The 13,476-nt window shown below is 42.6% G+C and overlaps 1 protein-coding gene across 1 annotated transcript in view; it reads left to right on the forward strand.

Moving 5' to 3' along the window:
* Nucleotides 1–465: 465 nt before the first annotated feature.
* LOC137369205 (probable gluconokinase) overlaps nucleotides 466–13,476 on the forward strand; it is a 36,076-nt gene continuing 23,065 nt past the window's right edge. The window contains exons 1-4 of the mRNA XM_068030018.1: nucleotides 466–931; nucleotides 2,960–2,990; nucleotides 10,044–10,130; nucleotides 12,169–12,212. Of these exons, the coding sequence (XP_067886119.1) occupies nucleotides 894–931; nucleotides 2,960–2,990; nucleotides 10,044–10,130; nucleotides 12,169–12,212 (200 nt within the window). The 5' untranslated portion in view covers nucleotides 466–893. The remainder of the gene's footprint in view (nucleotides 932–2,959; nucleotides 2,991–10,043; nucleotides 10,131–12,168; nucleotides 12,213–13,476) is intronic.

The raw sequence follows: 13,476 nt of genomic DNA on the forward strand, positions 1-13,476 counted from the left end.
TCAAGCCTCATGGTGGCAATGTTTTCCACTGGAGGGGTTCGCCCTTTCAATGTTAATGTCCAGGATTGCTTTGAACGTCTTGCTAATGAAAGCAATCTCAGGTAGCTCAATCAATAGGTCAAGCCATTGTTTTGGGTACAGGCTGTGTCTCCACTTTTGATACCTTGAAATATGCAAGGTTTTCAAATGCAAATGGTGGTGGCCATTTTTAGCTGTGGCAAAGTCTTTAAAAAGTTGTCTGTAATATTCCAGCTTTCCTTTTTTTAAGTTTAATGTGAGTTTCCAACTGATTAATTAAAAATTAACTAGGATCACTGACTCAGCACAGTGCAATAATAACACATTTATATTGCAACTTTGGTACAGAAGAGACTTCAAGTGCTGGTATTAGTCCGCAGGTCACGAAAGGTCACTGACCTGAAACGTTAACTTTGCTTCTCTCCACAGACGGTGCCAGAGCTGCTGAGTATTTCCAGTAGTGGGATATAATGTTTCAGTGCTCACACCAATTAAAGTGTCTTTACATCTGCTCAACTAGGATCACTGACTCAGCACAGTGCAATAATAACACATTAAAATTGCAACTTTGGTACAGAAAACATTAGGAAGAGGATCGCACTTGGTTGTTATGCATTTACCCGACTGTGACTGTAAATTCATTGATTGAGCTGGGATATAATGTACCCTGTAATGGGAAATCTTGCTGTAAAGGTTTACTTATTAACAACAGCCTCAAGGTAATGTGCAGAGGAATGCCTGGTGTCCCTGGAACTGGAATTGAGGCAGGAGCTCGGGCCTGGGCCTGGGCCTGGGAGCTGGCGGCAGCAGCAGGGACTCGGCCGGTCTCCGAACAGGAAAGCTCGCGATAACCTGCGGCCGGACGGACCCTAGAGATGATTCTCATCCTGATGGGTGTGAGCGGCTGCGGCAAGTGAGTCAGCTTCATCCCCGTATTACTAAATCAGTGGACACGGGCTGTCCGTCCACCACGGGGGAAGGAGGGAAGGATCGGGGGGTAGGGGAAGATTGGGAGGGCAGGGGGAGAGGGGAAAAGAGAAGAGGGGAGGGTAGGGGGTTAGGGGAGAGGAGGGGTGGAGGAGAGGGAAGGGGTGGAGGGGCAGGGGGTGGGGGAGAGGGAAGGGGAAAGGAGGGGTGGGGAGCGATGGGGGAGAAGAGGGGGTGGGGGGAGAGCGGTGGGAGGTAGAGTGGTGGGAGAGGAGGGGGTGGGGGGCAATGTGGGAGAGGAGGGGGGGCGATGGTGGAGAGGAGTGGGCGGGGTCGATGGGGGAGAGGGGTGGGAGGGGAGGGGGAGAGGGGTGGGAGGGGAGGGGGAGAGGGGTGGGAGAGGAGGGGGCGATGGGGGAGAGGGGTGGGAGGAGGGGCGATGGGGGAGGGGTGGGAGAGGAGGGGGCGATGGGGGAGAGGAGGGGGAGAGAAGGGGGCGATGGGGGAGAGGAGGGGGAGAGAAGGGGGCGATGTGGGAGAGGGGTGGGAGAGAAGGGGGCGATGTGGGAGAGGAGGGAGAGGGGCGATGGGGGTGAGGGGTGGGCGAGGAGGGGGCGATGTGGGAGAGGAGGGGGCGGGGGACGAAAGGGGAGAGGGGTGGGGGGCGATGGGGGAGAGGGGTGGGGGAGGAGGGGATGGGGGGGAGGGGTGCGGGAGAGGGGTGGGAGAAGAGGGGGAAAGGGGTGATGTGGGAGAGGAGGGTGCTGGGGGCGATGTGGGAGAGGGGTGATGTGGGAGAGGAGGGGGTGGGGGGGGCGATGGGGGAGAGTGGTGGGAAAGGGGGGGCGATGGGGGAGAGGGGTGATGTGGGCGAGGATGGGGCGGGGGGTGATGTGGGAGAGGAGGGGGGTGATGGGGGAGAGGAGGTGGCGGGGGACGATGGGGGAGAGGAGGTGGCGGGGGGCGATGGGGGAGAGGGGTGTTGTGGGAGAGGAGGGGGCGGGGGGTGATGTGGGAGAGGGGTGATGTGGGAGAGGAGAGGGCGGGGGGCCCATCAGGGTAGACATGTTCGGCCCGCTTCTGGACTCTGTTTAAAATGACTCGGGCGAGGACTTTCCCCACTATGCTGAGCAGGGAGATTCCACGTTAGTTGTTGCAGTCACCGCGTTCACCCTTGTTCTTATAGAAGGTATTGGCATCGCGCATGTCCTGTGGTACTGCTCTTCATCCCAGCACAGGCAAAGCAGTTCATGGAATGCTCAGAGTTTAGCAGGCTTGGCACTGTTGATTATTTCAGGGGTAATGCCGTCCTTTCCAGGGGCTTTTCCACTGGCTAGAGAATCAATGGCATCACTGAGTTCCGATTTTGTTGGCTGTTCATCCAGCTCATCCATGACTGGCAGAGACTGGGCTGCATTGAGGGTGGTATCAGTGACAACATTTTCCCTGGTGTACAGTTCTAGGTAGTGCTCCACCCAGCTCCTTATTATCCATTATTAATTCCCCAGACTATCTTTCTATAGGACAAAGGCTTACTTTGTTAACTCTTTTAAAAATATTTATAGAAACTCTTACTATCCATCTTTATATTTCTAGCTAGCTTTCTCTTGTACTCTAATTTTACCTTCCTTTTCAATCTTTTAGTCATTCTTTGCTGTTCTTTATATTCTGTGCAATCTTCTGACCTGCCTCCCATCTTAATAAAACGCTGCAACCTGTGGAGTGACGGGACTGAATTGACAGTGCGTGTTCCCGCCTGGGTCGTAACACAACACTCTGAGTTTGCAGGTAAGTATAATGGCGCTAGGTTGCATTGCAGTACATTTATGTTTCAATATATTGTGTGAATGCCTCACTCTGAAAAAATTGTAGTTTTGAAAATATCTCCACATAGTTTCAGTCACTTATACACTGGCATCAAAAAAGTATAGTGTTGTAAGGATTAAGTCAAATATGTGATAACATACTTACAATTGAACAATAGACTTACTTCATTATATTTTTTTTCTCCTAGGACTGCAGTGGGTTCACGTCTTGCAAATAAGGTACCTGTCAACACTGTCTGACAATACAAGATAACATTTTTCATTTCATTTACCCTAAAGGCTTTTGCCTTAGTTCACATTTGACTTTTTTTCAATGGGCAAGTTTGTTAGTCCTTGAGCAATTGATTGTTATGTAGCAACGTTTTGCTGCAACAAGAGAAGTTGTAAGATTTTTCCTGCTCTATACAGGTGATTATTCTGTTGGTAAATCACTGTAGTAATAAGAGTTTGGCACAATTAAGAAACCCAGGTGAAGGACAGGGGATTATAGCATGGGATGCCATCATGTTAAAAAAAAAAGATCATGTGGTAAATTAAAATTGAGTGATTAGGTTCCGCAAAGCTTTAGTTTAAAATGCTTGGAGATTGTACTAGGGAGAGCACAAGGAATGTAATTGGCTCTAAAATTTTTATAAAGCTTGAATACATGAATGTGTAAAAGATTGTGTTGAGTCTTGAAGGAGGAAGGCCAATAGAATAAAGTATTTATAATTTATGAAGAGGAAGAGAAGGAAGTTCAGACTGCATTAGTGATAACTGATTGCTAAAACAGGGTGGAGGCTAGAGCTATTGGATGACGGTTTCCTTATTATCCTGAGCAGATGTTAAAAGACACTTTCTAAATATGGCTGCAGTATACAATTTCTTCTTGTTGTGGTGAGGAATAGTCCACAAAGCTGGTGATAGAGCTTGTGCTCATATTCTTCTCAGATACAAGTCTGAGGGGGCATGGCTGCAAGCCAGACGCTAGCCCCGAATGTAAGTAGGCCATATTTTGAAATTGGAAGTTATTTCTAGGCACAGTCCTTCTGGCTGCTGTTCACCAACAGCAGTTAGAAGGCCCTAAGGCTGGCCAATAGGTTATCTCCTCTTTGTGTCCCTTGTTCCCAATGAAAGGTCATGTTAGGCATTGGGACTGCATTCTTTTTCTAATTCATTTTGTTACTTTAAACACCAGAGAACACACACATCATTGTAACAACTGTGGAATCAGGTCTTTTAATGAGACCTCTCACTACACGATCCAGTCTGTGTGCATGGATCTTTAATGAACTCATTACACTCTACAATCCAGCCTGAGTACAACACACAACTCTTATACTAATTCTACTTTTTGATCTCTACATTCCATGCATACTACTACTAAATCACAGTACATTACAGATACATGAAGAAATGATAGCATAAAACATGGAGACAAGAAGATTCACTTAATCTCTCAATCTCCTCTAATCATTCAGTTACCATGGTTACCTGGCCCACTTAAACTCTTCAATCACTATTACTAGAAACACAGTGATCAAATCAATATCTGCCCAACCATTAGGCATGAGCTATGGAAATCCTTGCCTTAGGCCTGCTTCACAACACATCCCAAGTTCATCAGAAAGCTGTTTTAACTCATCGCACTAACTGTTTTAACTGATATCTGAACATCAGGGTACACAGGTAGTGTGAACTCTCAATCCTACACTAAGGAGCAGGCCATAGCTGGAGATTGTGGGGGTTGACTGATCCAGCCCACCAAAATTGGGCACAGCTCAAGTCTCAACAGATACAGTGTACTTCAGGTAGCCTGCGCCAGAATGGAGGAGCCAGAAAAAAATGGCCCCACTGGGTAAAGTTGCACCTTGTGTGGTTCTATTGCCTGGACAAGGATAAAGTATGGCAGTAAGAATAATGTGAAATTCGAAAAGAGAAAAGTACGGTGGCACAGTATGCTGTATTTCAAAGCTGAAGAATTAGATCAAGTGCTGCATCATTCTTTATTGGACATGTAACATACTGGTGCAAGCAGCTTTAGGTACATTTTCACGCCACACAAGTGCCAGGCAGCGACCGTCTGCAACAAGAGAGACTCTAACCATCTCCCTTTTGATATTCAACAGCAAAACCATCGCTGAATCCCACACCATCAACATTCTGGGGTTACTATTGACCAGAAATTGAACTGGACCAGCCATATAAATACTGTGGTTACAAGAGCAGGTCAGAGGCTGGGAATTCTGTGGCAAGTAACTCACCTCCTGACTCCCCAAAGCCTATCCACTTTCTACAAGGCGCAAATCATGAGTGTGATGGAATACTGTCCATTTGCCTGGATGGGTGGAGTTCCAACACCATTCACGAATCTTGATACCATCCAGGACAAGGCTGCCCGCTTGATCACCCCATCTACCACCTTAAACATTCACTCCTTCCACCACTAGCGCACAGTGGCAGCAGTGTGTACCATATACACGATGTACTGCCGCAACTCACCAAGACTCCTTAGACAGCACATTTCAGACCCGTGACCTCTGCCACCTAAAAGGATAAGGACAGAACACCACCACCTGCAAGTTCCCCTCTGAGCCACACACCTTCCTGACTTTGAACAATAGTCGCTATTCCTTCACTATTGCTGGGTTAGAAACTTGGAACTCCCTAACAATACTGTGGGTGTACCTACACCAGATGGACCTCAGCGGTTCAAGGTGGCTCACCACCAGTTTCTCAAAGGCAATTAGAGATGGGCAACAAAATGCTGGCATTGCCACCGATGCTCACCTACCATGAAAATTTTTTTAAAAATTATCCCAGTCTATCTTAGGTTACTTAAAGTCTCCGTTATTACCATTCCATTACTGCTGCAAACCTTGCTCAATTGCATAGATATCTCATCTTCAATTTCTTTCCCATTATTTGGTGGTCTGTAATGTACTCCAATTATCATTACAGCTTTGATTATTGTGTGATTCAACCTAGTATGACATTGTCAAACCATGACTGTCCATTTAAAAAAAAAATTATATAGCTATAGTTTTGTCCTTATTTGATAAGACCATCCTTCCTCCCTATTTTCCTTATCTATATCTGCTGATAATTTTATAGGCAGAAATAGCTCATTGTGTCTTTATTGGCTCTTCACTAGAGCAGTCCAAAACTAATCCCACTTCCTCACTCACTCCATAGTTTCATATAGTTCTCTGATTCAAATATCAATCCAAATTCCCTTAAAAGCATTTGTCTGTAACTCAACTATTCCCTGTGCAAAGCATTCCATGCTCCAATAAACAAACCTCTGTATGAGGTTTCTCTTAACTTCCCTCCTCACTCTCTTAGTGACAATTTTAAGTTAATGATTTATCATCACTAACTTCCCAGTCAGAAAATAGTCTTTCTCTGTTCACTTCTAGCTGAAGCCAAGTTCCTTAATAATGTCTCTCCATTGTAATTAGTGTTGTTAGATCACTGATCGATTTTTGTGAAGATTTTCACATTTGCATCTAAACACTGCAATCTTGTCCCATTTATGTATTTAAGTTTCTTCTTTTTTTTCTCATTCTCTTCTAACTGTATGCGTCTCTCCATTATCACTGGGCTATTTTACTTGTTCATTATACTTATTCTTAACCCCATCCCTTATACTATAAGGTCTGCTCTTTTCCCTTCCCTCATTAATTTAAATCATCCTCCTTCGGCTTTACTTACTCTGTGAGGATATTGGTACCAGCCCCCGATCTCATCTCAATGCCCTAGAAACTGAAACCTTCCCTTCAGTATCATCCATCAAATTACACATTGATAAGTCTAATGTACTTCCCCCTAATACATCAGCTAGGGTCCTTAGCTTGCTTTTCACATTATTTCTGTTAATTTGCCTTGCCTTAAATAATAAAATCATCTACTCAGATTTAATGTAGAATACATGGAATTTTAATTGGTAAGTGCTTAAAGACTGATGCTTTCTTAAAAGTACAGGCATTATATAAGATTTTAAATATGTAAAACTACCAGCAGCTGCTTTCCATAAAGATTCTGTATGAAGTTATAACAGGTAGTCAATATTGTTCTATTGCAATGAAACTCTTAATCTAACTCAGCTTATGTAGAGCAAACACAGGGGTGCAATGTTCACTAATAATAAATACAAGAAATGCTGGAAATACTCAGCAGGTCTGGCAGCATCTGTGGAGAGAGAAGTAGAGTTAATGTTTTAGGTCAGTGACCCTTCTTCAGGGAGTGTTTTGATGAATGGTCACTGACCTGAAACGTTAACTCTGCTTCTCTCTCCACAGATGCTGCCAGACCTGCTGAGTATTGCCAGCATTTCTTGTTTTTATTTCAGATTTCCAGCATCCGCAGTATTTTACTTTTATTTTAGTGCAATGTTCATGTTGTATTGGGCAGTGCCCCCTATAGGTGATATGGGATATGTTCAAATCTGATTACTATGACACAATCAATCATGAGCTCAAATTGTAGTAAGTGAAGTCAATACCCTACAATGTGAATCATTAAGCATTAAAGAGACATTGTCTTAAACTGTTTGGCCTGTTGGGATATATGTGACATTGAATATTAAAATTTTCTGGGTTAATCCTAATTTTAATTATTCATGATGAGTTCATGACCCTTATTGGCCTGGTGCTTGCAAGCTTGCCAAAAGTGGAAGTGGTGGCGGGGTGTGGGGGGGCGGTTGAGAATGAAAGAGGCGAGAAATGTTTCATAGGTCAGCAACCCATGAAAGACTGCTGCTAAACTTCAAAGGATGCATTTACTTAAAGGTAAACAGCTACATATGGGAGGAAGAAATGTTGCAGGCTTTTCAAAATATGTTAAATACTAAAAAAAAAGTGACTGGCAAAAACCGGTGACCACCAAAGTATATGTAGAGGAGGGAAACTAAGTCTTTGTGGAAGTGTTGGGAGTGTCAAATCACTTGAACCCCATATTTGATGGCTAGTAAACTGGAAGTACTGTTGTGCAAGGTCGGGGTGAGGAGGGCTTCTCTGCTTGACAGCCCAGAGAGTGGTGCAGTAGGCCAGGCAGAGCTATAAAATTAATGTGAATGTAAAAACACAAAGGCCCACTCACCCATACACCCCATAGTATTTTCATAATAAGTGCAGCTGATAGTACCCTTTGGTTCTTTGCTGATTCAGAGGATCCCATCTGTGGTATTCACCTTGCTTAGGAGATTAAATAAATTCAGGAGAGTGTGTGTGCAGATTGTACTTGATGGCTGGGCTTTTGTGCTCTGTGCTTGCCAGATTGCTGGCTTCCTGCCCATTGAAGTGAATGGGGAAAATTGTGGACTGATGAGCACAGAAGTGGAAAACTCCATCCGATATGTTGGAAAAAAACTTGCTCCACGAAGTAAATGGATTCTCTTGCTCTTTACCATATACCTTGTATGGTTCTTGTAGTGTAATACACAAACACAGTAACTGGTGATTAGAAGTGAATAATAATTATAATGCTGATATAGCACCTTTGACATTGCAAGTATCTTAAAGTACACAACAGAAAAAGGGGAATGAATACATAACATGTTGAGAGAAAGTGATTGAAGGTGTGATTCAAGGAGTCTCCTTTGAGGAAGCTTTTGCAAGTGGGAATGGATGTAATAAGACAGATTTAGGAAGAAGTTTCCAGAGTGCAAGGTCATAACAGCTGAAAGCATAGTAAAAGGAGTAGGGGGTTGTAGGTAGACCTCAGTTGGAAGAATGGATATTGGGCTGGAGGAGGTTACAGAGGTAAGATGAGTGAGGACATGGAATGATTTGCCAATGAGGAGAATAATTTTGTAATCCAGTGCATTGTGGGATGGGAATACAACAGAGTTGGGGGTGAGGGCAGAGGTGCTGTGTAATTGGGACTCGAAATAGGATATCAACAACAGAATTTTGGACAAACTGGAGATTGGCAAGGAAAGCATTGGAGAAAGAGACTGTAGGTGATAATGGCAACAAGGCTTCAATGGTGGTGGGGTGATGTTACAGTGGTGAAAATAATTGATCATTGTGATAGTTAAGATGAGGTTTGAAGCTCAGCTGAAGGTCTAATAGGATACTCAGGCTGCACACCATCATGTTCAGGCTGAGCAACTGGGAAGAGGGATTGAATTGGAAGTTGGTGGGCAAAATTTCTGGCAGGAGTTGAGCAGGATGTCTCTGTGATTATCATGTTAGGTTGGAGAAAGATCTGGCAAACATCCCTGACAGCATTTGGTAAACAGACCGAACAACAGTCATGGATTTGAGGGTGCTGACAAAGTAAGAACTGGATGCTGTTAGCATATATATGGTAGTTGATCTCTTGCTTCTAGAGAAACCCCAAACACAAATGCAGCATTAACTCTTAATATTTGTCCCCTTCCTGATGATGTGCATCAATTTTGAGCAATTGGGTATGTGATCCGTTGCCCCACCTCTGCCAGTTCTGTGCTGAAATCGGTTATTGGGAGGCATCTCCCTTCAATTTTCCCTGCCTGTGAAAAAACACCTGGTGTCCACTTCATACTTTTGCATAAATAGACAAGATCCTTTGTCCAATCCAGATGCTTTTCCTTTATGTTTGAGATGTCTTCTCTTCTGTGCTTTACAGCATTTCTTCCACTGCTTCTATATCCAGCAGATCATAAACTGGGTTGTTTTCATAATGAACATCCCTTTTTATGTGGACAGGTTGTTAATCTAACCAGGATGCCTAATATGTACTCAATGTAAATTCATCACCTGCGTGGTCTTCTGAAAATGAAAATGCACATAACAGTTGCACTTCAATTTACATTTTAGTAATATTTATAGAATTATAATCAATAAACCAGCAGGCTAAACAGAAAACTGCACAGCCTCAATTTAGTGTACCACCAAAATTTCTGCTTAGTAGAAAAATCAAGTGTCCATTCAGGTTTCTGCAATAATTTCTTTTGAAGTTTGAAATAATGTTATATTTACAATATTTGCATATTCAAAATCAGAATGTTAACTACAACATGATAGAAGTGAGCTTTCACTTGCAGTTCCCAAATTTAACTTCTAATCTTGAGACTGGAATCCTTATTTCCCTTGGATGTTGAGTTTCGCTGATCTCTACGAGTTATGTGGAGAAGGATAAAACAAGCCAAGGTGACATTTCTACCACCACTTCTACAGTTAGGTCAAGTAGAATATTGACTACATTCATGCAAAGGGCTATGAGCTGGACTATCCTAGCCCCCAAGATTTAAAATAAAATTAATAACCATGAGTGTACTGAAGAAGATTTTCTTTTAAATTTTACTAGTTGGGATGGAAATTCTACGATGCCGATGACTACCATCCTAAAGAAAACAAAGAAAAAATGGTTAAAGGAATACCACTAGATGATGAGGTATATTCATTTTAATAACCCTTATCCAATCACTATTTTACACTTTGTGAGAAGTACTGCAGTACTTTATCATTTTTATCATGACAAAATGTGTGTATATAATATACATAGCTATATCCCATATCTTCTCTAAAGGTTTCCGAAGAAGCTGCCCTTTTTGGATGGGATTTTAATTTTGCTGCAGTTTCTTCCTCTTTACCTGAATAATGCCTTTTTTTCCCCCAGCTCTGAGCATTCCTGACTACACCTGTGTGAATTCCCCTTATTTAGCACTCGAGTGATATTGCAAATTTGGCAGAAATTGTAGAGTTTTTTAATGATAATTAAGACTCATAGCAGACTGATAGGGGTAACACATTCATCCCTTCAGTCTGGACTGGAGTCAGTCACAAGTTTAAGATTTGAAAGTAAGAGTGCAAACTCACTGCACAACTCAGTCCCATTATTAATACATTTTGATTCTATATGTTGACTTCTTAAATGAGCAAGACATTCCTCAGTGATATTCTAATTGCATGTATAAAAAGCACATTATGATATTACACACAGGACACAGAATGGCCTCGATATTGACTGGGACAGGTTTTGTGAGCCAATTGACAGGTTTGACTCCCTTTTGAATGGGGAATGCTCCAGAGGAGGCTGCAGGCCAGGAGTAAGTAGGGAGCCTGCAGCTGGGTTAGTGGTAGCATTGGGATTGGGGGGATGGTCACCAATTCTGAGGGGGTTGTTAATCCTGAGGTTGGGGGTGGGGGGGGGGGGGTGCTCTGATGCTGGACAGGGAAGCAGGTAAACTTGGTGGGCTGGAAGGAAGAATCCTGTTCCACCTGGCCCACAGCACTTCTGTCTTCCACAAAGCAGTCTTCACCACCCTTTAGTTGCCAGGTTTCCTGAGGCCTGTAAAATATGGATGCCATAGATAAACCTGGAAGGCAGGTTAAATCTGAGTCCTGCAGCATCACTGTAATATTTAAATGACCAGCCCACCTCCTGAGAGTATGTTGGTTGCCTGCACTCTATCCTGCCAATGTGGTTTGAGATTTTTAGGGTTTTCACATCTCACCCAAACCAAACCCAACCCAACCCAATCATTTTCGGGGGTAAAAATTGCCCAAGAATCTCCCAACATCCAGTATAAACTTGCAATGGAAATGATAAATCAAGAGAAACCTTGTGTTAGTTCGATTATTATTGTGTTTAACCTTATTTAAAACATTGGTTTTCAAACTTTCTGTGCAGGGGTGGCCTCTCTGCTATTATTGCTACAAGCTGGAGAACGCTCCCAATGGCTGACATTCCCAAGGAACCCTCTCCTAACTGTGAAAGGCAGTGTTAGTTTCCCAAAGGAAATTAGTGTCATCATTACAGAATTTTTTTATTATACAGAAACAAAAATAATTTGAGAATAAATAAATATAGAAAAGTACAGAAATCTGGTAAAAGAACTTCCTGAGATCCATTCATGGGCATAGGAGGGGACCTGTTTGAATGTGATGATTTCAAATAACTCCCCTAGGTGAAACAGAATTGGAAATAATGTTTCACTGACTTCTCTAATGTGCCAGATATAAAAGCTTCATTGCTGTGAAATATTAGAATGTGAAATTTGTGCAGAATTAATAAATAATGTAAATAGCTGGAGCAGATAAGCAAATGCAATGAAGCTTTTTTTTATTTATAAGCCTTTTTTGAGTGACACAATAATTGTGCTGCAGTGCTAAGGTGCACTAGGGTTTTCAAAATCTCAGCTAGCTGTCAGAAGACAACCATACTTTCTCACTGTGAGTGGTGGGAAAATGTTAAGAAAGAATTGGCCTGGGAGGCATCCGTGCACCTTCCAGCAGCCAGTTAGTGATATTTTGGAAGGCCTATGTCACCTGATCATTATTCCATTTTGAACTTGTGCACACTGCATGGGAACTTAAAGAGAGAAAATAACTTTTTTTTTAAAGGAGTAGGTTGGGGAAATAAAAGAAGATTGTATAATATTTCTACCCTCCTTCCAGTTTCTTAAGGCATTTGTTTCTGTTTTTCATAGGACAGGGTCCCCTGGTTGTGCGCTTTGCATGAAATATTAATGAGGTAAACTGAAATTAAATGCATCTCTTATCAACCAGCATGATTGACTTATACCAACTGTAGTAATGGAGCTCAAGTAAAAATTACTAAAAATAATATAATTCCAGCGTGTGCATTAGCAGATCAGATGTTTAATATCTGTAAGTAGTAGTATTGGCTTTAGTCTGATAAAGTCTGTTCAATACTTGGGTTTAACAAATCACAATGACCAGATTTCAGTGAATCACAAGCAGCTGTTTAATAAGTGCATATTTCTTTTGGGCCTCCTTATCTCGAGAGACAATGGATACGCGCCTGGAGGTGGTCAGTGGTTTGTGAAGCAGCGCCTGGAGTGGCTATAAAGGCCAATTCTGGAGTGACAGGCTCTTCCACAGGTGCTGCAGAGAGCATAAGTGCATATTGATACATTGGAATCAACAAAATGTTATAAAATAATTCCATTATCCAGTACAGATTTAGAAAATGCAACTGATAATGTTATAATGGTACAAGAAGGCGATTCTTTTTAATTTTTGCATGCTATGGCTGGATAGTTACTTGCACAGGAGGAGGGGTAGTGATGGATGGAGGATTGTCTGACAGGAAAACAAGGAATACGGGTTTCCTGAGTGTCCCACAGAAATTAACTGCAGGACATGTTTTAAATTTTTCTAACGTTTCCCACCCGACAGCCAGTTAGCTCAACAGGCTAATGTAAAAACAAAAAATACTGGAAATGCTCAGCATATCAGGCAGCATGTGGAGAGAGAAAGAGAGTTGATGTTTCAGATCAATGATCTTTCATCAGAACTGGGGAATGTTAGAAATGTAATATGTTTTAAGCAAGTGAAAGGGGAGAGTGTGAAAAAAGAACAAAAGGTAAGGTCACAATGTGGGCTGCTCTGCATTGGTGAGACCAAACACAGATTAGATGACTGCTTTGTAGAACGTCTCCGTTCAGTCCGCAAGCATGACCCCGAGCTCTTGGTCGCCTGTCATTTTATTCTTCACCTTACTCTCACGCGTTCTCTGTCCTCGACCTCCTGCAGTGTTCCAATGAAGCTCAATGTAAGCTAGAGGAACATCACCTCATCTTTTGATTAAGCAACCTACAGCCTTCCAGACTCAACATTGAATTCAGCAATTTCAGACTATAATCTCTGCCCCCATTTTGTTTTCTTTTGCACGTCTTAGTTTTACCCTCTTTGCTTTGAGATGGCAGCTGTTAAACGTTCTGTCTGTCACACCTCTAGACACAAAAACAGAAAATGCTGTAAATACTCAGCAG

Source organism: Heterodontus francisci, chromosome 4 (genome assembly GCF_036365525.1).
Source record: "Heterodontus francisci isolate sHetFra1 chromosome 4, sHetFra1.hap1, whole genome shotgun sequence".
Taxonomy (NCBI): Eukaryota; Metazoa; Chordata; class Chondrichthyes; order Heterodontiformes; family Heterodontidae; genus Heterodontus; species Heterodontus francisci.